General features: G+C 33.6%; 1 protein-coding gene across 1 annotated transcript; it reads left to right on the top strand.

Moving 5' to 3' along the window:
* Positions 1-11820: 11820 nt before the first annotated feature.
* On the top strand, positions 11821-21422 carry LOC132745649 (uncharacterized). Its single transcript, XM_060734636.1, has 4 exons — positions 11821-12118; positions 12965-13112; positions 14127-14199; positions 15774-21422. The coding sequence occupies exons 1-4, from the start codon at positions 11836-11838 to the stop codon at positions 17163-17165; spliced, it is 1896 nt and encodes a 631-aa protein (XP_060590619.1). The 5' UTR covers positions 11821-11835; the 3' UTR covers positions 17166-21422.
* The last annotated feature ends 3804 nt before the right edge of the window (positions 21423-25226 follow it).

The raw sequence follows: 25226 nt of genomic DNA, 5'->3' as shown, positions 1-25226 counted from the left end.
GGTGGCCCAAATATTGTATTTGTTTTTTGAAAAAGGTGACATTTCTTTGGCTTTAGCTTCAAATTTGCAGCGCGAAAACGCAGGAAAACTTGCTTTAAATTTTGAAGTGTTGTAACAAAATCAGGACCAAAACAAATTATGTCGTCTAGATAACATAAACATTGTTTCCATTGCATACCTCTAAGTACCAGTTCGATCAAACGTTCAAAGGTCGACGGGGCATTTGATAAGCCAAAAGGCATGACCTTGAATTGAAAGTGACCAACATGTGTACTAAATGCTGTGAGAGGTTTGCTGGCAGAGTCCATTTTTATTTGCCAATAGCCTGAAGCTAAATCTAGTGTGCAAAAGTATTTGAACCCGAGAGGGTTATCAAGAGCATCATTGATTTTTGGAGAGGATAAGCATCTTTCTTTGAAACAGAGTTAAGTTTTCTGTAATCTAGACAGAACACCGGATTGAATTATCAGGTTTCTTTATAAGTACTACAGGTGCTGCCCATGCACTTGAACTTGGTTCAATTATATTCTTGTCTGACATTTTCTGTACTTCATCTTCAATTACTTGTTTTTTGTGACAAAGGTACACGCCTTGGTGGTCACCTACATCAATATGATGTTCTACTATATCAGTTTGTGTAATATTCCCTGAATCATCTGTAAAAATGTATTTAAATTCATAGAGAACGCAGCTTAACTGTTCTAATTGTTCTTTATTTAGGACATTTTAGGTTATCAGAAGCTTCATTAAGTAAAGGCTGTAAATGACTAGGAAGCTCACAAGGCATGATGCTTGTTGTTTCCTTATTGTCAAGTTCACTTACTGAAGAGACAGACTGAATGTTGCCTATAGTTAGATTCTTATCAATTTTGACGATTTGATTTGTTAAATTTATAAGTGACACTGGTATGTCCATTTGGTCAGATGAAACAAAGAGTCTTGGCCATAAGAACACTCTTTCTTAGCATCACTTTACTGGGTTTCAACAATGCCTTGTGAATCAAAGAATGTGCCATCTATTTTGGCATGAACAGTAATTTCAGATTCTGCTGGAATCTTGGTAGAATGAGTGAGCCTAATGCGTGATAGTTTGTTGCTTTCTTGTCTGTAAAGATTTATCTTGTGTTTACCGATAATCATGCAAGCTTTACCAAATTTCAAATTTACATCAAAATCTTCAAGGAAATCTTGTCCTAACAAAGCGGACAGGTCATCTTCAAGGTCAGCCACAAGAAAGTCATAGGAGAACAATTCATTATCTAGGTCAAAATTCAAATTTATTTTACCGGACACCTTGATATTACTTCCATTTGCTGCAGTTAAAGTACATGAAACCGCTTGAAGGTGTTCATCTAAGATTCCTATTTTCTTTGCGAACTTATTTGAAATTATGCTTACAGCCGAACCTGAATCTATCAATGCTTTTGAACAATAATCTTGAATAATAATTTTAGAATATAAACACGTTCTACTTGTTGCACTGTTTAAGATACTGTTATCTTGCCCCTTTTCTTTTGTTTTATCACAGGCTGAACTTTTGGGCTCAAGATCAGCCTCAATTAGTTTTCCTTACTAGCTGTGGGACAATTTGATGCAATGTGACCTTTTGCGTGACATTTAAAGCATTCAATGTTTGATCTGTCTCTGCTATTTGATCTGCTTCTATTGCCTTTAGAAAGATTTTCATTCAAAGCTTTGAGAAGGGATGCTATGTCTTCTAAGGTTACATTTTCTTTACTTTTACTTGAAATGTTATTGCAAGATGTAGACTGCTCTTGCTCAAATCTTGGTTTTCTAAGGATTCCCTGAGAACTTTCAAAGGCCTCAAATTCTATTGCGAATGATATTGCAGGGTCAATTGTTGTTGGGTGTCTATATTGTACATGACTTCTGACTTCAAGCTTAAAAAGACCATTTATAAACTGATCAATGATGTATATCTCTCTGGCTTCAGGCTGTACTGTTGGAAAACAGCTAATCTTTGTTAAGCGTAGCCATATTGAGAAGCTGTTTCAGACTTTAGTTGTTTACGATTTCTGAATTCACAGCGATATGCTGTTTCACGTTCAGGGGGGTTAAATCTACGGTTAAGAACTGACAAAATGTACTCATAATTATCCAATAAGTTTGGGTTAAGATCACTAAGAAGCTTTTGAGCAGGTCCCCTAAGGCTCATAAGTAATTGTTGGGCTTTTTCAACTTCATCCCATTGATTCCAAATTGCTACTTTTTCAAAGTGAACAATATAATCTCTCCATTCTATTGATTCCCCATCAAATTTATCAGGCTCTTTGGCTTTGTGCCTAAGAGGCAACTGAGATGCAGTTTGTAATCCTAAAGGGCTAGGTTTATATGTACTGTTGAAGTATTGCATTTGTGGCTTAAAGGCTTGCTTTTCTGGCCTTTGAAAAGAATGTATGCCATTCTGTGAATGAGTTGAACTATTGATAGTAGGTGTCATTAATGGATGCCTTCTATGATCAACAAAATTACTATTTGCCATTAAAGTAGAAGCAGAACTGTGTTCAGGTATTGACAAATGCCTTCTGTCTGCTAATGTATGTACATACTGATCTACATTGTGTGGCAGTACATCATTTTGTGAGTCATAGCACTGACTATTATTTATTTCATGATTGGGATAATGATTTTGAGATGGCCCCTGATGAAAATTTATGAAATTGTCTCTGTCATTAAAGTCTTCATTACTATAACGTTTATCAAAAGACTGCCTATGTGTACCACGTGTTTGCCTAGAGTTTTGATCTTGAACCTTTTGAGATAATCCTGTTAGGTTCTGACAAAACCCATTGGCATGAGAGTTAATTTGATAAGTTTGAGATGGCCCCGTGTCGTGAAAATAAAGAAAACTGTCATTGTTTGATGCTTGTTTTGAGAAAATTAAATGCTGATCACTTTGAGAATGTCCCTGTGTGTTATACTCAGTTTGAGACGGTCCCTGTATTGGATTGTGCATGTTTTCATTATCATCATGTTCTAAACTTTGTGGAAAATACCTTTCAGTAGGTTTCTTTCCATGGGGTGCAAGATCATCAAAATATTGAGAAGATCCCCTACTTTTATTGTGTATATCAAAATTTTGAGAAGATCCCCTACTTTTATTAACCAGGTTTTCCGAAGGAAAAAACTGGTTATTAGATTGAGGTATGTCGGCGGGTGGATGGGTTGGCGGGCGGACGGGCGTTAACAATTTCTTCTGTGCGCAACTCCTCCTACATTTCTCAACGGATTTTGACCAAACTTTCACAGAAGCTTTGTCATCAAGTGCCCTGGCGCATATTGTCGGGGTTTTGCCATTGGATAATATTTGACCTAATTATGGCCCTTTGTTGTTTTTTCTTATATAGAATATATAGTGAACAATTTCTTCTGTGCGCAACTCCTCCATCATTTCTCAACGGATTTTGACCAAACTTTCACAGAAGCTTTGTCATCAAGTGCCCTGGCACATATTGTCAGGGTTTTGTGATTGGATAATATTTGACCTAATTATGGCCCTTTGTTGTTTTTTCTTATATAGAATATATAGTGAACAATTTCTTCTGTGCGCAACTCCTCCTTTATTTTTCTACGGATTTTGACCAAACTTTTACAGAAGTTTGTCATCAAGTGCCCTGGCACATATTGTCCGGGTTTTGCAATTGGATAATATTTGACCTAATTATGGCCCTTTGTTTTTTTTCCTTATAAAGAATATATAGTGAACAATTTCTTCTGTGCGCAACTCCTCCTACATTTCTCAACGGATTTTGACCAAACTTTCACAGAAGCTTTGTTATCAAGTGCCCTGGCACATATTGTCGGGGTTTTGTGATTGGATAATATTTGATGTAATAATGGCCCTTTGTTTTTTTCCTTATACAGAATATATAGTGAACAAATTCTTCTGTGCTGAACTAGTCCTACATTTCTCAACAGATTTTGTTCAAACTTTCACAGAAGCTTTGTTATCAAGTGCCCTGGCGCATATTGTCAGGGATTTGTGATTGGATAATATTTGACCTAATTATGCCCCTTTGTTTTTTTTTCCTTATACAGAATTATCAATATATAGTGAACAAATTCTTCTGTGCTGAACTAGTCCTACATTTCTCAACGGATTTTGTTCAAACTTTCACAGAAGCTTTGTCATCATGTGCCCTGGCGCATATTGTAGAGGTTTTGTGATTGGATAATTTTTGACCTAATTATGGCCCTTTGTTTTTTTTCCTTATACAGAATACATTTTTTCCTTATACAGAATATACAGTGAACACTTCTTCTGTGGCAATTCCTCCTACATTATTCATGTTTTACATTGCACATAGTTACAATGTTTATTGCTTGCATTTGTATTACAAATACAACATATTTATCTACAATGGAGATAATTGAAAACCTGGTTTCGTGGCATTGCCATGTTTCTTGTTTTGTATTTCATATTGTCTTGGTGTACTTTGAAAATGTGAATTATTTTCATTGTAAAATGAAAATTCACTTATGCTCGGTGTATTTGTGCTCCTAGTTTCATATTTTATATGTTTAGATATGAAAGAAGGTTCATGAAAGGAAGAAATAGGTTTACTTTGAGTTGAAACATTTATGAGAGTCTGTTTCGGTTTATTGAACATAACTGTTTTGTTATCAAAACAACTTGTGTGTAGTGGCGAAGTAACATGACTTTCCTTGAATGAAACCTTTTTGTTTTTATCTTCTAAAGGTATCCACCAAGAATGTGGTGGCGTTGTCATTTTCCTAGACAATTTTGTATTTAGTTTTTTAAACGGACCAGCCCCCAAAATGTAGCAGGTTTACTAACCTTGCAAACCCGGGTTAACTATAAACTCTAAGGTTTCAATCAAACAAAGATCATTCACAATTTAGATGACTTTTATTAAATTTACATTTCTCAAATATCGTTATTCCAGTTTATAACATTTCAAAATCTACTACAATCTATACGTTGGTCATAATTTACAGTTAAATATGAAAGCAAAGTTAATTTAAGTTATTAAAGTTTAACTAAATGGAAAACACTCCTGAGAAAATATAATAAAACTAGAATTCTTATTCAAAAATGAAACAAACAAAAATAACCCTACATTGGTAAAAATTGTGGCTAATATCTCGTTGACTAGGTATAAGCTACGTTGGCGTCCTTGACGCAAAAGCAATTGAGAAGGTCAAAATCTTTCTTATATAGTCTGACAAAAATAGAACTCAGTAAAAATCTCATGCTAGAAAATAAAGGAAATAGGGGTAGTTTCAAATTAAACAATTACTTAAGAAAACATTATCAATAAATAAGAAAAACCATTAGAGCGTAACATTAAATCATTAATCTTGAAATGAGGACCAATCTTACACTTGAAAAGTCATGAATTTAAGTGAATCTGAAATGCTTTACCATAAACAGAAGAAATTTAGAGAGAAATTACTTTAATGAATAAAAGATAAATAAAACTGTTTTAGAAATAATCAAAATCTGCCACAATTTTGTTATTCATGAACTCTTTATGAATTTTTCTGTGAATTTATTTATTTATAAAAATTTCTTAAAAAAAAAAAATTACTTTGAAATACTTAATAAAAATGAGAAAATCATAAAAAGTTGATAGATTATTAAATAGTAAAATTGTAGACCGATTTTGATAATGTCACACTGATTCCTGTACTTTAGTAAGTCTGTGATCACAGTTTCAATGTTTAACATTTAAAAGTGGATTTTTTTTCAGAAATTTTCTTAATTTGAAAAAGAAAATTGATAATTAATGATTAAATTTTATAAAATTTAATAATTGAATGCAAAGAAATTCATAAAAAGTTAATAAATAATAAAATTACACCAATTCTTGTAAATCGTTGTTAAATCGGGTAATTTGGCTGATTCTGGTAAGTTACGTAGCTGCTTTCTCACATAGCTTTTTGCCTACTTTAAGCAGTGGATTTACAAGTTTTTTTCCAGGAATTTTTCAGGTTCAATTCTCGGGAAGGTGAAATTTTTCTCGTTGACATTTGACCTCGGACATTGAGTCTCATGTTAATTTCTCTCTCACCACTGATTTGTAAATCATGTGGGATCATTTGGTGGTCAATTGTGAAGAAATGTGTCAAAAATTGTCTTATAAAACAACTAAAATAAACTAACAAATTCTCACAAAATTAGCTTTTAATGTCCATAGTGCAAAAAGGTTATTGTTATGGTGGTATCTTTTTGCCTCTGTAGATCCCATGTTAATTTCACAGCATTGAAAAATACGAGGGTTGTCCCAAAAGTCCGTGACAAATTTTATAGCCGGTTCATTTTTAACGCCAATAGAAAATAATTCACATATATAACCGTTAAGTTTATTATTTAACATTACAACAAATTATTTACAAAAAAATTACCCTAGTTACTTAGAAATTTTCAGTATTAACGACATTGGTTTGAGTTGCCGGCGCACGTCAAATAATTTACATTTTGTTATGAATAGGCTGAAATTAATAACGTATATTTCAAATATCTGATGATGTGTTTGCACAATGTCACGCTGACTTCCTCTGCTGCTATGTTTAAATCATCTCTGAAAATTTTAGTCAAATAACCTAAAAAACGAAAAAGATACGAATAAATGAAAATATCTCATATAAAATAGGAAAGTTAAATGGCGACGTTCGAAGAATTTGCGGCGCAGTGAACATGTCACTCAGGTTGCATGACTATTTCGAGATGACACATGTAACGATTTTCAACAAATATACCAAATATAACAGTTTAGCAACATATTCTGAGCATTTGTGTACAAAAGGCATGAACGGATCCAGAGTTTTGCGCTACAAAAAGCGAAAATAAGGAAAACACGCATAGGAAGACCTATCTTCGTCGCCTATTTCCTACAGCTAAAAACAGGAGTAACGAGACCGGAAGCAAAAATTATTATGTATGCCATCCAAACATTCAACATCAATAACAACCACATGATTTAAGTCAGAAATTGACGATTTATGGGTACCATTATTGCTTTGAAAGCCATTGAGAGTATTTGAGAAAGGCGCCTTATATAGATTTAACGCCGTCTTTGACGTTGGACGTGCGCCTCGATTCAGTTAGTTGCCATGGTGTTTATGGCATATTTTTGTTGTTTGTTGATATTTATCTATGAAAATTTGTGAAAATGTTTAAATTATAAGGTTTTATAACATATTAAAATATCAAATTCGTCCCTGTTTTATTTAGTTTTTAATCAATCTTGTCACAGAATATTGGGACAACCCTCGTATACTTGGCATAATATAGAATGTGGAGGTTAAGGGAGAATTATAGGACATGACATGTCAGATTATGTTACATGTATAAATTGTTTACCAACTTCGAGATGAGAAAGACATTATTTTGTGAGTGTATTTCCAGTCATTTTGGAAATACCACATACACTGTTTAATTATCTTAAAGAGGTCAATGCATAGAAAATAATTTAAAGTTATTTTATTCAATATTCATGAAGTGATTTGTTCTGAAGTGAGTCAGAAAGTTACAATATGATAAGAATATGATACTGTTATCTGGCTTACGTGAGAAAAACACTTCAACAGTTATGATTAGTAATACATTGAGTTGATCATAAGTGTCCATACTTGCATTTATAAGAGAAAAAGTTTCATATAATCTAAGTACCGGTGGCTCAGTATATATACATGTGTTTTAAATATTATTTACAAAATTATAAAGAATTACATTGTAGGTGTAATAAACAGAAGCAGAAACTATCATAATGTCTAGCACAAAATTCAATCTGAATGCCACAATGAGTTTGAATCTTACACTAGTTAGCCTTGTCTCAGTGAATCAGAAAAGTTCTTAAGTTTTGCCACAGTGAATAAGAAATTAGAATGATTCGAAAGCCTTGCCATAGTGAATCAAAATTTTACATTAATCTTATAATATCATAGTCAATCAAAATTTTACATAAGTCAAGACTTGCCATATTGAATCAAAATTTAACATTGGTCTTGCCACAGTGAATAAAATTTTTACATTGATCTTGTCATAGTGAATCAAAATTTTACAATCGTTTTGCTGCAGTGAATCAGTACTTAACAATAAGAAAAAACAGGAGCTTAGTCTTCCCTGAGTGAACTTGAATTGAATAATTCTACAATAGTACATGTAGTAGTAGTACAACTTACAAGCCTGGGATTCAGGCGTTGATAGTTTTTGCTTATTCATTACATTATATGCATTATTTCGTACTTGTTTGTGTTTTTGATAGCACTTGTGGATTTCCTAACAGAAGGACATAAAAAAATCAACAGACTGGAACCCAGGGCTAGGCTATAGTAGTACTATAATGAAACTGTTTCACTGCAGCTACTGCATGTGAAGTCCTTGTACAGAATCCAATAATAGAAGTATGTTAAATATTAATGAATCTGTATCAATTAAACAGAAGTCTTACCACGGCAGAGGTTGTGAGTGGGAAAAGGGCTACAATTATTGAGAAAAAACATATTTAGATAAACATGTATGAAGATATCACATAAGCAGATTATACCATATGAACTTTATAGCAAGGTCCATGTATACATTCTGTGTAAGTTCTGAAGAAATACCATCCAATATTTTTTTTTTCTAACAATATTTTCTGTCATTTACCGTCAGTTATTTATTTAATTAAAATTGAGTTAACTGTCAATGAACTAGAATAGTCTATAAACAAAAATTAGTCTAAGTATAATGATAACTGAAGCAAGATTCTGAGATAACGTGTGTGCGGTGTGGGGGAGAGGTATTAGCCATACATAAATAGCAGTGAATATCTCAACTCGTAGTACTTATAATTTTAATTAGATTGTACTAAAATATAACATTTTGCCCACATTTGTCATGTTACACTGAGTAAACCTTTTAATTTATGAAGATAGTTTATAAATAAAGGATATCTGTAAATGTTTGGTGTTATAATCTTGCTATTTTTATCTTCTAGCACTCCTTTGTCACTCGGTATGCTAACACCATAGTAAACACTTTGGACAGCCATGAATTTTATACTGCTTAAAAGAGGTTGTTTCCTTGGTGGACTATTTAACTCTTGTCCTCCTTATGACTAACTTTTAGACCCTGATTTACACATTGTATTACAATTATATTTGAGCCGCATCACGACAAAACCAACGTAATGCTATTGCGACCAGCATGGATCCAGTCCAGCCTGCGCATTCTCGCAGTCTGATCAGGATACATGCTGTTTGCTATTAGTTTCTCTACTTGTAATAGGGTTGGTAAGCGAACAGCATAGATCCTGATCAGACTGCGCGGATGCTCAGGCTGGTCTGGATCCATGCTGGTCGCAAACCCATTATGTTGGTGTTGTGACGCGGCTCATTTGTACTTGAAACAGGCCATTTCAAATTATGAATATTGACTTAGTCATAACTTTTTAGCTCACCTGTCACAAAGTGACAGGGTGAGCTTTTGTGATCGCTTTTCGTCCGGCGTCCGTCCGTCCGTAAACTTTTACTTAAAATGACATCTCCTCATAAACCACTAAGCCAATTTCATCCAAACTTCACAGGAATGTTCCTTTGGTGGTCACCTTTAAAAATTGTTCAAAGAATTTAATTCCATGCAGAACTCTGGTTGCCATGGCAACCGAAAGAAAAAACTTTAAATATCTTCTTTTAAAAAACCATAAGAGCTAGAGCTTAGATATTTGGCATGAAACATCTTCTAGTGAGTGTCTACCAAGTTTGTTCAATTAAAAGCCCTGGAGTCAAAATTGGCCCCGCCCCAGGGGGTCATTGATTTTCCCTATATGCATATATTAAAAACTTAAAAAATCTTCTTTTAAAGAACCCAAAGAGCTAGAGCTAAGATATTTAGCATGAAACATATTCTAATGGGTGTCTACCAAGTTTGTTCAAATAAAAGCCCTGGGGTCAAAATTGGCCCCGCCCCGGGGGTCATTGATTTTCCCTATATGCATATAGTAAAAACTTAAAAAATCTTCTTTTAAAGAACTCAAAGAGCTATGGCTAAGATATTGAGCATCAAACATGTTCTTATAGGTGTCTACCAAGTTTGTTCAAATAAAAGCCCTGGGGTCAAAATTGGCCCCGCCCCAGGGGGTCATTGATTTTCCCTATATGCATATTGTAAAAACTTAAAAAATCTTCTTTTAAAGAACTCAAAGAGCTATGGCTAAGATATTGAGCATCAAACATGTTCTAATAGGTGTCTACCAAGTTTGTTCAAATAAAAGCCCTGGGGTCAAAATTGGCCCCACCCCAGGGGGTCATTGATTTTCCCTATATGCATATTGTAAAAACTTAAAAAATCTTCTTTTAAAGAACCCAAAGAGTTAGAGCTAAGATATTTAGCATGAAACATGTTCTAATAAGTGTCTACCAAGTTTGTTCAAATAAAAGCCCTGGGGTCAAAATTGGCCCTGCCCCGGGGGTCATTGATTTTCCCTATATGCATATAGTAAAAACTTAAAAAATCTTCTTTTAAAGAACTCAAAGAGCTATGGCTAAGATATTTAGCATCAAAATTGTTCTAATAGGTGTCTACCAAGTTTGTTCAAATAAAAGCCCTGGGGTCAAAATTGGCACCGCCCCGGGGGTCATTGATTTTCCGTATATGTGTAAAGCAAAAACTTAAAAAATCTTCTTTGAAAAAAACCCAAATAGCTAGAGTTAAGATATTAAACATGAAACATCTTTTAGTGAGTGTCTACAAAGTTTGTTCAAATAAAAGCCCTGGGGTCAAAACCGGCCCCAGGGGTGTCATTGTTTTTAACTATATGTGTATAGTAAAAACTTTAAAAAAAATCTTCTTTTAAAAAGCCCAATGAGCTAGAGCTTAGATGTTTAGCATGAAACATCTTCTTATGGGTGTCTACCAAGTTTGTGCAAATAAAAGCCCTTTGGGTGAAAATTGACCCTGCAACGTTGGGGGGGGGGGGTGGGGGGGGGGGGCCTATATACAGGTGAGCGACCTCAGGGCCATCGTGGCCCTCTTGTTTAACATAATTTAAGGAAAGTAAAGTTAGCCCTCAATCTACTGAAAATGTAAGTGATAACTTAAGTTCCTGCCACAAGTATAGATAATTATAGAGCCAGGTCCGCATGAACATCTCTATGCATTCTGACCAGGCTCTATACTGGTGGTGGCGTGATTATCCTATTTTAAAATCCCTGAAACTGTGGAATGGGCTGTTCCAAATACAATACAGGGCAACTCCATTGCAGGGCAACTCCATTGCACTAATTCAGGGATAATTTAATTTATTCATAAGTTTGTTATGCAGAAATAGAATTGATCTTATGAGAGAAAAGTTGAGACAGCCTGGATAAGCAAATCTGAATGCTGTACCATACATGGGACAGACAGCAAGAGCCATGATGGTTCTCAATAATTTAAGCCACGTCATGACAAAACAAACATAGTGTGTTTGCCACCAGCATGTATCCAGACCAGCCTGCGCATGCGCAGGCTGGTCTGGATCCATGCTGGTCGCAAACGCACTATGTTGGTTGAGTCATGACGCGGCTCATTTGTGGATAGCACATGGTAGCTGGGTAAGATCAACAGAGCAGAACAGATAATTGATAAAAAAAGTTAGTGGCAGGTATATCTGGGAATAGAAGGAACAGATGATTTGACAATGCAGAATTTGGTATTCAGTGAGATTTTTATATTGTTATTCGGTACAGTCAAACCTGTGAAGAAAGGTTTCCATAAGGAGGGACAACACATGGCCTTTATAGACAAGTGGGCTTTATTTGGAGGTTACTTTGTTCTACATAATTAATGAAGGGTTGTACTTGTAGAAGAGTGGCCTATATATATATATGTGTCTTTATTCTGATGTGGTCTTTAACACATATTTGACTGTATATATAGATCCTTTTTACAAATTTTATGAAAGTAAATATTTTTTTATAATTTCAGACGAATGGAAATACAAACAGAAACTTGTTGTATTCGAAGATGCTAATGGTAATAGAGTTACGCCGACAACAACTGTAAAAACTACGACAACAAAGAAACCAGAAATAACTACATCGGTGAAAAATGTAACCAAATACACACAGCCTTCCGAGTTTACATCAGTAGCTGTCGTGACAACCGCAGGTAACAGTTCTATGTTATCATTGAGGCAACTTGATTCAGTAATTACACACCTGAATAAGTCTTTGACCTAGTTTTTTGCACAATAAGTAGGCTGAATTTGAAGATTTCTGACTTTCTTTTTCCTGTTTCCCATAAAGTGCCTTTAACTGCGTTATTTTAACCATTTAGCCATTTAAATGTCCCATCTATTTGGATACACTATTTGCACCAATGGAAAGTTGGTCAGCAACAATGCCAAAAAATTTATGATTTGAGTCCATTTACTTTTGTGTATTAATATATTGACAGAAAGATGCAATTGCAAGTATTGTTTACTAGAGCTGCTGTCATTGATAGAATCAATATCGTGGCATTGTTGATGATGTTTTTCTGTTAATCAATAATCAGTTATTTAGTACAGATTTGAAAAAGCAATAACATGAAGTCCAGGGCTTCCATTAAGTTCCAGAATTTGCAAGTCAGAGACTGCCAAATGTCTGACTTTTGAAGTCACATTATATAGGGAAAGAAGGAAAAGCGTTTTATTTTGGATTGAAGTCACAAGTGATCATTTATATTTTATTTAGAAGAGTGTTATTATTTATCATTGTGGCAACTAATTTGCACTTTTTATTATGTGTACACCATACCCAAGTACATTTATCTTTACAAGTTTTCTTTTAAAACTTAAATGTTTTGTATTTTTAAAATTGTACAGAAAGGTTGAGACTAGGAATAAAGTCAAATGCTGCACTTGTTCTTCCTTTTTAGCTGTGTTGTGCTCTCCAAAAATCCTTTCTCACGTCTCTATTAGCGAAAGTGTTGAAATAGCTTTCATTAAACATAATATTACCCATTTATTTTCAGATCCCAGTACAGGTAAAGTTACCTCGGCAGATACAACTGAACTGATCAAAATTGTTGGCATCACATGTGCTTCCCTTATAGGTTTTCTAATTATATTAGTGATCCTTATCCGATGTTGTAGAAAGTCCAGGGCGAAACGAAAAGAAAGGTACGCTTAAGAATATACATATACTTATAGACCGAATTTTATCAATATTAAAATTATGTCCATGTTTAGTTTATACTAAATGCAACATGAATAATATATATTCATAAATTTTGTATGAAATAAAACATGGCGTAGGAGTGTAATACAGCCATTTACAAAATGTAATAAAAATGATATTAGACTAGTTTAAAAACACGTTGACTTGACACAAGAACGAAAAATGACTCTTTTTAGCTGTAAACTGTTCTTATTTTAGAAATAGAATACTACATGTATATTCGTGTAGATTTAATACTGAATTTATTGAACTCATTGAATTAAACAATATTATGTTGGCCAGAGGCATGCATAATAAGATTTTATTCAAATCATGGAATGAATTTAATATAAAATCCATAGTCATTCAATATCCTAATTAATATGTTATTTAAGTAAAAAAGAGGTTTTTTTTTGTTAAACAAAAATGAATCTGAAATAGAATTTATAAAATTTATACTTTCACATGCAAGCCTTGATTTTGTTATAATGTATTTCTCTTTTCATTTCACATATTTTATTTGTGTTTCAATCTAAGCACACTTGAGCATTTATAAACTGTTTATAAGATTATGTGATGGTGTCTTGAACTACAACTGTCATAATCTACCATTTATATTACCTTCAATTACTAAAAAAATTTAAATGGACGTTTCCAGTTTCTGTTCTTGAAATCCATCCATAAATCAATTTTATGGATATGAAGATAGAGTACTGCCCCGGATGTACTGTTACATGCTGGCCTGGTCCTGTACTAATGGCCATGGCTACATTTGCATCCAGGGGTGTCTAGAGCTATACTTACCTTGAATGATCATTAGTAGAAAAATTTCTATGAATTATCATACTTTTACACAGGCTAATCTGACTTAGTTTCAGTAGGGTTAAAGTTGAGTAGTTTTGCATAGATAAAATGGTAAGCTGATTTGTATTTCTAAATCGTTTGAAAATCATTTAAATTTTGTTTGAATATTTCAGAGTAACTGTGAGAAGGCCCCTTCATGATGCAGAAAAGGAGGAGCATATTTATGCTGAAATTGAACCCCTACAGGTATGTACATGTATATAATATACTCTAAATACTTAACATTCCTGCAAGAGTTTTCATATAGATACATAGACAGAATGAATACAGTTGTTCATAGGATTTGATTAAAGTATGCATGATTAATGAATAATTGTATAAAAGATTAAAATATTTCATGCTAACCCTGAACCTGAAAGTGATAAGCCTTTGCCACAAGTATAGAACCAGGGCAGCCCATATCTTACAACAGCTGCCTGATCAGACTGGAATATCTTGCTCGAAGGTAACTGCATACGGTGATGACGAAGCTCTTTTAAGTTTACGCGAAACAGTTACCTGAGAGCTAGATATTCTCGTCTGTTACATCAGCTGGAGTTTAATTCTTTTCCTTGCATATTAACCATATTTCAGAAAAAAATTATGAAAACTAATATTTTCATTTTAATAGCACGTTATAATAGTGTATGAATTTACAAATTCATTCATAACGGCAAAATGATGTTATTCTAAGGACGCAATTCATTCATAAAAGGGGCAAGGGAATAACATAATTTAAAACAGGTGACTTGTCTTACATAGGGGGTGTAAGACCGATTTTTAGCACTGGTGTAAACAGTAGATAATCCTGTTTGATATGTAAGAATGTGTATGTGTGCCATCTGATGAGCTTCTACTTGTATACTGTTAGCTGTTTGTATTTTTTTTATAAAATTCAATTCAAATGAACTGCCCCATATTAAAATCCATGCAAAACAATTTTCTCACAAACCCACCAGAATAATGGTTCACTAATAAGCTGGTTAGCCAGGCAATAAATCAGATAATGTCATTTATTCTCAAAGGTTAGAAAATATTTTTTTTTGCATGTTACTGATGAAACAAAAGATGTGAAATGAATGTGAACTTAGTTATTCTGTATTAAAGTTTACGCTTTTGTTTCCTTCCAAAGGTTTAATCATGGTTTGTTTTCAGGGATCGAAAATTCTTTTCAGAGCCACTCCGCAGAACGAGTGGCTTCAAATTTCTACTCGTCCTGCATGCTTTGCTACTTTTCCTGTATTTCTGCCTCGATTTTTAAGATAAACTTTGCCTATGTAATAGGACCTCACCGATGCACAAGACCGCTAAAAATTCTCATAATCAATTTCTTCACATTAATTTTAACAAACCAAAACCGGAAACAAAGCTTGTGTTTTAGGTTATGTATAAATAGCGCACTTTATAGGGCATTGTCAGACACATTCCAGTCACACCGTATCCATGTAATAATGCGTTCAGAGCTTTATAAAGTGTGCAAATTATACATAACCTAAAACACAAGCTTTGTTTCCGGTTTTCCATTGTTAAATGTAAACAAACTGATTTTAAGAATTCTAGCTTTTTATTACATTTGCAAATTTTCACTCGTCCTACGTATGAGCATACAAGGATTATGTACTCGTCCTGCATCAATGTCTACTTGTAAATATGAGCGGACGAGTGTAATTTTCAAACCCTGGTTGTATGTAGTTTTTTATCATAAATAAGTCATTTATTTCCCCTACATATGACGAAAATTAAAGACTATCATTAAAGTTGATATATACTTTATTTTGTAGGCTGCCAGAGCACCAAGTCCAGGTGGCGCTTCAGGAAGTTCCAGAGATGTACCCTTACCAACAAGTAAAAAAAGGAAAAAACGACGAGGTGGAGTGTCAAGTTTCCGTGCCTTGTCAACACGTATTTATAGATTTTTTAACGTAGAAACTGACAATCAGTCTGTGTTTTATAACCGGACAAATCAACAGGCTTCTTTCGGAGACGTTCCCCCAGAACCGCCACTGAGAAATATAGCAAATGGCAAGAAAACAAAACGTGTAAATCGGTTTGAATCAACAGCCTCCAGACGTCCACTTCTAGACGGAGATTCTCGTACAGATGTTTCACCGCGAGATTCCTCTTCATCGGTTGATGCACGAGGAAATGTTTATAACCCGTTGCTTAGAGAAACTGAAGGTCGTGCTCCTTCAGGGCCTTACGATCATCTAACTTTGAGTAAAACTCAGTCAGGTAGTATAAGAGACAGTGGGACAAATCCTTCGTCCCCTCATGATTACTTTACTTTAGAAAAAACACCATTAGAGGTGAACAATGATACAGATAACAAAACAGATAGTGATCATACGACTGAATCAAATTTAGTCAATCCAGACACTATTAAAGAAAATGGGTTACATGGTGGTATAGATACAATTGTGGAGGAATCTGAAATAACAGAAACTCCAAAAAATCATGATTATTTTATACTTGAACCTCATGAAAAGGAATCCAAGACGCAGTCAGATGTTAAAGGAAGTATAAAAAGCAAACAATCAGTAAATAGATCAGCGGGTTCACCCAAAAAGGGATCACCCGTTAAAGATTCATCTTCTAAATCAGAAGTCACAAATACTTCAAGTGGTAAGTCACCAACAAAGTTAAGCCATACTCCTTCAGGGAGAGAATCATCTAGTCCTTATGAAGTTGCTATAGATATTGATGCAAATAACGGACAAAATGAAACAAAAAATGTTGAGAGAAGTGAATCGAAAGACGAAACATATGTGTTGTCTAAGTTAGGGGATGCCCCAGAACCACCGAAAACAATAAATGATGATGAATATTTAAGACCAGCAGATGTTCAGAGAAAGCCTGACTATGTTGATGTTTTTCCTAATCCACCACCACGTTCAACTTCTCTACAGGCCCATGAACTAACTGATCATCACTCTACAGATACAAGCTCGCCTGTCATAACTAATGTGCCTGCAAACAATGTGCCAGCACAGGATAATGTGAAACCTGTGTCTAAACAAAATGCTTCCTCACCTACACACAAATCTCCAACACACAAATCTCCAACACACAAATCTCCAGCATACAAATCTCCCACACATAATTCTCCCACACATAAATCTCCATCACATAAACCTGTAGTGTCTACATCAAGTAAAGTGGAAACAGATATTTAATCAATCACTGCAATTTAAAAACATTGATTTAACTACATATAAGGAAAGGTCTTGTCAAGCCTTTTGTAAACAAGACAATTTCTATATTCAGTGTTGTAATCAAGATTGTAAACTGTTGTTGGAGAGTTTACATAAACAGTTATTAGAGAGCTAACATGGAAACATAAACAGTTATTGAAGACTTTACTTGGAAACGTAAATGAAAGTTTAAGAGTTTACATGGAAACATAAACAGTTATTGAAAAGTTTACATGGAAACATAAACAGTTGTTTAAGAAATTACATGGAAACATAAACAGTTGTTGAGGAGTTTACAGGAATGTCATAACTGTAATGTAATGAAATGTAATTGAAAAATTATTTGTGTAATTTTAGAGCTTTTATTATTTCATTATGAACCCTCAACCTGCTTAAAATAACTATATACTGTAAGCAGTTCAATACTGAAATCCCTTTAACTTCAAATGGATTGTTCCATATTCAAAGCCGGCCAAATCCATTACATCAATTCAGGAGGTTGAAGGTTAAACAAATCTCTTACCCAGATCTTGAGGCAGTCATTTAACTATGACTGGTTTAACCTTTATTGTTTTCATATAAGGTTTTTAAACTCATATACACATTAACATATTTTCACAAATATCTAGAAAAAAAAGGTATTAGGGATTTTTTTAAACATATATTAACATAAAGATTTTAGCCATGTTTTACGTTTTTAAGAGTTGTCTGCCAATTTTGTTTATTGTTAGGTATATTTTTTTATTTTATGCTTTTCAGTGGATTACTGATTTATCCGTGAAAATTTTATTTGATAATTTCACAGTGAAAATTATCAAAAAATAATTTCACTACGCTACTCGTGAGAATACTGTTTTTAAAGCTCATTTGATGAAATCAAATTTCATTTTACACACAAACAAACAAATATCCTCTATGTATTTCATACTAAGTAGATTAAAGGTACTAACCCACAGAAAAATATATCGTTTCAACTGTTTCAAAAAGTGTTGTACCTTTAATGAGCTGGAATTTCTTGGAACAATATATTTGAGGATTCTCTTTTATTTTTCAAATATTTTCGAACCGCTTTGTGTGGAATAGTATTTTTAAGGAAATGTTGAATATTTTTGTGCCTTTTCATCTTGTCATACTACCTCTCTGACTTATGTAAAGGTATTTATCTGTTTATAAGCTCATGTATATTTAACTTGGACCATATTTGAAATTTCTTAAACATTCCTTTTAAATCCTACCTGTTATAAATTATTATTTTTATACCTACTTTTTATATAACAGCATTTTTTACATTTTGTGTTCGGAAAGCATTTGATTGTTATAATTTCACCATTGTTGCTATTCTTACGATGCCAATATTGTAACTATAGTATATTGGCATAGTGCCAACAATATGTAGGTACTTTTACATGTTTTAATTCTGTTATGTCAGACACTCATTGGATCTGCTGAGAAATCTGTCTACCGGTGCCTTATTTTATAATTTTCATTTCTGTCAAAATGAAATTATTTTATAGTTCTGTCAAAATGAAACTATTGTATAAAGAAAATTATATAAAAATTTCAAGCTTTCAACATGTAAAAATTATATCAGCTGATCTTAACCGGAAACATTAAGTGATAAACCTTTGACACCAGGGTCCGAGGTTATAAAGCATTTCTCTATGCTCAAACTCAGATCTGGGGTATTTGATTGGTCAGAAGCTTCCACAAAATGTTCACTGACCAATGAAAATCCTGAGATTTGAGACAGAACTCAAAAGTTTTATAACCAGTAACCTCATGGCCAGTATAGAGCTGGACCAGGCTGCTCATGTATGCACTCTGACTAGGCTCTATACTGTTTGTAGCTTCATTTTTAGTGTTTCGGTTTTGAAATCTGTTAAACTTTGAATGGACTGTTACAAATTTTAAAATCGGGAAACTCTTATTACACAAATTCAGCAGGTGAAGGGTTAATGAATTACATAAAGAATATCTTGCTGAAGGCAGCATGGCGTGTTTATTTCTAGTTTGTAACTTATATTGAAACTTTTGTTTGATAGATGTTTGATGAATGTTGCTTTAAGTGCTGTAATCAATGTTTATTATATGTATATATACATCTACAAGTTTAACAATAATAAGATATATATAGAGGATATTGAATGAGTGTAGGTTCAATACTTACATTATTGAACAAGTTGATTAAATTTTTGATTAATACAGAATTTATTTTGATTGTTTAGGAAGCTGAATACTTATAGACACACTTTCGAATCCGTTCCTGGAACCAACCAGTACTGAGCAATGAATGGAAAGTTTCTTGCTCAAGGAAACAACCACTTGCCCCTGAAGGGGTTTAAACCTATTATAATCATTAGATTACTGGTCCGACTTGGCCACTAATTACTGTTACAGTTGTATTGTGCGTGCCTCTGGTGAGCCTAATATTCATGTTTTTCTCAACAAGTTCAATAAATTCAGTCAGTATAGAAACTACATGAATATAATATTCTATTTTATTTTATTTTTATTACATTGTTACATTAAAGTAATAAGAACAAGTTACAGTAAAAAAAGAATCATGTTTCCATTCCATTCATGTGCCTATATAGTGTTTTGCAAAAATTAGTGTGCTTTTACGCTATGTTTCTTTTCAAAGTTATTACATTTGATTTTATTACGTTTTATGCATTAGTTTATGTGATGAATTAACTGTACATCCTTCTGCAAGACTGTCTTGACTAACACATAACAACACATACACATTGTACAACAACATTATATGTACAACTAGATTATACATAATGGTGACTGTCATTATCTGTTTACACTATTGGTCTATTTATCTTGTAATTTGCTCATCTATATTTGAGCAGTGTCATGACAAAACCAACATAGTGCGTTTGCGACCAGCATGAATCCAGACCAGCCTGCGATCCGAGCAGTCTGATCAGGATCCATGCTGTTCGCTTGCAAACCCTATTACAAGTAGAGAAACTGATAGCGAATAGCATGGATTCTGATCAGACTGTGCGGATGCGCAGGCTGGTCTGGATCCATGCTGGTCGCAAACCCACTATGTTGGTTTTGTCATGACATGGCTCATTTAACTCTTAACCTGCTAGAACTTGAAGTGATTAGCCATTTTACCACCATCTATACAATATAGAGCCTAATAAGACTTCACTATGAGAGATATATATGACTAGCCTCTAAATTGTTTGGTGACTAATTTCAAAATTTTCATCTTGATTACCCTAAACATGATAATGGACAGTTTCAGAAATATAGAAACTGGACAAGGCCATTTAAGAAATTCGGCAGGTTAAGCGTTGAAATTAGTGCATATATTGTAACCATGACAACAAAAACCTTTCCCTTGCTCAAATATCTGAACATAGTACTTGACAGAATTAATTTCTTTGATGGTTTTCCTTTTTCCAAACAATGTTAGGATATACTTGTACATGTATTAAGGACATTAAGTGGATGAAGTGCTCATTCTAGAGGTCAGATGAAATTATAAGTGTCTATTGTTTAAGAATTCTACATACTTGTATATCTGTTTTATTTATTGTTATTCAAATTCCAGCTGCTTAGTTCATGTGTGGTCATTCTATTTCCTTACAACTAAGAACATAAATATGTGAAACTAAGGTTTGTAAGCTAATATTTTAACTCTAGTTTTTAGTTTCTTATGGATTAAGTGCCTAAACAGTTTGACCTTTCTCAGTCGATCTGTTTCCCTGTGAAATCCTTGGAAACCTAAAAAAAAATGATTATTTTCTTCCTGATTTGTTACAGAGGTTTGAAAATAATATAAATATTCATTATTTTGTTGCTGTTGCAACAAATACACAAAAATAAAACCAAGATTAGATTAAATGGGAACCTGTAAAAACATATTAAAATGTATTACAAAGTACACAAAGAGCCAATATCCTGATTCTTGGTTGAAAAAACTTGTTAATGTAACTCTATTACTAGTAACTCCTAGGAATTATCACCAGAGCATAAAGTAAACGAAAATGATTTTGTTATTACATGTTTAATGCTTAGATGTGTGTTTTCATGTGTCTTTCTGTAGCCGACATATTACAACTTGATTGATTTAGGCAAAATTTCTCAAGAATGGCCATTTGGTCTCATCAATTAATAGGTCAAAGGAACTAGAAGTTTATTTTATAAATTAAGTCCTTGAAAAGTTTATAAACAGGGACTAAAAGGCCTGTAAAGTCACTTTCCATAGGATAATCTTGATGTAAAGTCACTTTCCATTGGATAATCGTGACGTTTATATAGTTTTATATATACGACTGCTGTCAATTTTCCAAGAAATCTCACTTTTCCTCAAAAAAAGGAAGTTTGCTGTATTATAGATTTGTTATAAATATTCCTTACAGATTATATGACCGTATATAAACAATTGTTTGCAACGAAACCCTCGCCTAGCGGCTTGGGTTATATTTCCAAACAGCCATTTATAAAGGCAATATAACATGTCAAAAATCTTTATAACTAATAATATAAACATCACATGATATTGACTGCAGACATTGAACTCAAATATTGTAAGTTTAAAATCTACATTGAAAGTGAACATTTTGCTATGGACATTGACCCCTTTCATTGTAAACGCATTATTTATTCAATGGACTTTACATATACATTATATATTTTAAACTCTGCAAAATTTTAACCTTAGCCGGCTGAATTTATGTAATGGGTTTTACCCAGTCTTGAATTTGGAACAGTCCATTTAAAGTTTTAGGAATTTCAATGTGGGAATACAAATTTTGGACTACTAACAATGTATACATGTAGAGCCTAGTCTGATTGCACAGATGTGCAGGCTGGCCTGGCCCTATACTGGTGATAAAAAGAGATCACTTTTGGTTTCAGCAGGTTATAGGTTGACAAAAATATCTGATTTTTCTGATAATTTTATATTTATAATTAGCTTCCTGTAACATTTATCATATCTCACGTTCATCATAATTATTTCTGGTTACACAGAATGTACATCATATCCCCCAAGTACACAGAATGTACATCATATCCCCAGTACACAGAGTGTACATCATGTCTCTGGGAATTTTGTGACAAAAAAGTACATCATATCTCAACTCTTTGCTCTATTGTTCTTTCAAATCTCGGTCATCCTTTCATAACAAGTGAGTTGTGAAACTAAAAAATGGTCATAGTGGTTTTAATAAGTGAGTTTTTTCCAAGACTTTTATTCCCCATTGTGTATCTTGCCAATTTAGGCTTAGATATTTGAATCTTAATAGTGTACCAGTGTATAATTGTAGAATCTTATTTTGTGGCAGTGTAATCACCTGTATAGTAAATTTATACATGTACTTCCATTATTTCTTGATTGATACGTGATCTTTACAGAACATGCTTCAAGCTGCAACCAGCTCATAGCTTCTTTATATTAAAGTTAAAAATGTTTTTATCTTAAAGGTTTAATCTTTGGTGTGCTTATAGTTCTGTGAAAAAAAATATAGTGTTAGGCAGAGACATAATCTATTAATGTTTTTTTTCATGTGCAATAAATGTTAAATGTTTGTAAAGTATTTGAGATAAAAATAAAATATTCAGTCCAATTGTTCTTCTTCATTGTTTTCGAACATTAAAAATATATGTTTATAAAAATGCTGTCAGTGTAAAACCTTTGGCCAGTGCAATGTGCCTTATATTACCGTAAAAGGGAGGCTCCCCAACATGTTCTTGTGAAGGTTATCGGTGCACGCGCTGCAGAATATTTTGATTCGGTTTGGTACAAAAGTAAAAATGTGAAAGTAAAAATGTACGAGCATTTGCAAGTACATGCACGTTATAAAGAAAAAGTCGAATGTTTTGTGGCCTTTCTCGTGCGAGACTCTCCGGACCTTATTTTGTAGTAGAAGAGAGACTCAATAATCCCAATCTGACTAAAGTTCGGACCTACTTAAGTTACTTCTTGCATGTAGCGTTAATTAGAAGCTGATTTAAATCAGATTGTAGAAATCCATTAAGGTTTTATTTTGCACGCCTCCCCTCATGACCTTGACATACTCTAACTTATCAGCGCCCTGAGTAAATCACAGTGAGCAGTTGCAGTTCATGTGAGAGTCGGGCCTCTACTGACCGTGTTTCTGGGTCGAACTTCAAGCGTGTTGTTTCCATAAAAAGAAACTTAAGTTTTCCAACAAGCCAATGTTCAGAGAAATGAGTGCATCTAGTCGCCGACAGAGCGCTGCAGAACATAATGGTTGAGCTTATGTGTACGTGTACATTATGGAGCCGCACGTTGCCGGATTATTTGCGATAAAGCAACTGAATTATTGATTAAAATCATTAAAACAATGACTAAGTAATAGAAAGAGCACCGAAGCACGAGGCTATCTGATTTGTACGAGGGGAAGTAGCCCCCGAGTATAAATCAGATTGCCGAGTGTTTTGGTGTTCTTTCTCTTTTGTATCATAGTCAAATATGACAGCACGTTCCCTGTTGTCATAATATGAAACCCCGGAAAAAATTAACCAATGAACGAGCATTTGAATATGATATTTCTGCCCCTTTCCCTTTCTCTGCCGTCACAATATGTAAACCCCAGCAAAAATGAACCAATCAACGGGCATTATCTGGAGTGCGGGTAACTGATACCTGCACTCCAGTTACCGCACTGTGCATGTATATGTATACGATTTAACTCTGACACTTTTTCAACAGAAAGGTCCCTAAAGTATGATACAACTTACTGTTTTCGAACCTATAATACCATGCGGTATTGGGATGTATTGCAATATATACTGCTTACTTTCTACATACATGCATATATTACCAATGTAAAAGGAACTCCACTGAGGTCCAGAAAAACATAAAATAAGGTCTAGACCTACATCAAATGTAACATTAATCAATCAAATCACAGTGGAGTCCCTTTAATATTAACGCGCCAATAACGTTTATATAAGTAGGTCTTATTTTGGTGTCGGATGATTAGAATATTAATGTAGTTGTGTAGGTTTATTTCTGAATTTATTGAACACATCGTTATTCTCTATGCATGTCCACATACTTCTCTATTTGTGAAAAAATGATAAAAAATAGGACTTTAATATACATTTCTAAAAAAATTAAGTGATTTTTTCTCAGCACATTTCATTCTAAATAATGCAACATCTTTTCTTCCACTTAATCAGTCAGTTTTGCGTATTAGAATGTTAGTACATCCCAGCCAACATTCTATACCGGCCCGACATCAAACCTACATGGTCCAATGTCGGATTTAAACTCGGCTGCAAATAGGAATGATGTTGGCACGACATCGGTAGCACAATATCGGGCCGATATCTTAACGATATACGTCCGATATTTCTTGCCGACATCGGGCAATAGCGGTGCGATGTCAGCCAACAGAAGAAAGAAATCGGCCCCACATCAACCAGGTTTATGTTATTCCAAATACCATTGTTTTAGAATAGAAAAGTCTCCTAAGGTTTTATAGGTTTCTTTTTAAAACCTTTATATACATGTTCATTATTAAGACCATTTTGAGTCAGTCCCGTTAGTGGTCTTAATAGAGAGAATTTACTATATATTGAAAAATATACAGGAAAAGTACAAAGTTCTATATTACATAATGTTATTATCTTTTTATAAAACATTGCTACCAGTCGGATCATTATACATGTAGTTCGCACTATGTTAAGGAAATGATAAGGAGTGAGGGGAAAATATTGTAAAATTCGCAAGAGTACGGTCATTTCAATATGCAGACCATAATTTCTTGAAAAATTATCAGTTTAGACTGCAAATACACTTTAAAAAAGTTCCATTAAGTTTTGATCATTTCTTGTTGACTTTAATTTTACGTCATCATCATCATCATCATCATCATCATCATCATCATCATCAACATTATCATCATTATTATTAACAAGAACAACACTCACATGCAATAAAAGTTTTTAAAGGTTTAAAAGTGTGACTATTAATTGTTCAATTTTATTTATATCATAGTCAGAACACTGTGATATTTTTTTTTCAATTACAATTTCAAAATTTTA

This window comes from Ruditapes philippinarum, unplaced genomic scaffold, assembly GCF_026571515.1.
Source record: "Ruditapes philippinarum isolate M1 unplaced genomic scaffold, ASM2657151v2 ctg3637_1_1_1_1, whole genome shotgun sequence".
NCBI lineage: Eukaryota > Metazoa > Mollusca > Bivalvia > Venerida > Veneridae > Ruditapes > Ruditapes philippinarum.
Note: the sequence above shows the minus strand (reverse complement) of the source record. Positions and strands in the feature narration are given on the sequence as shown.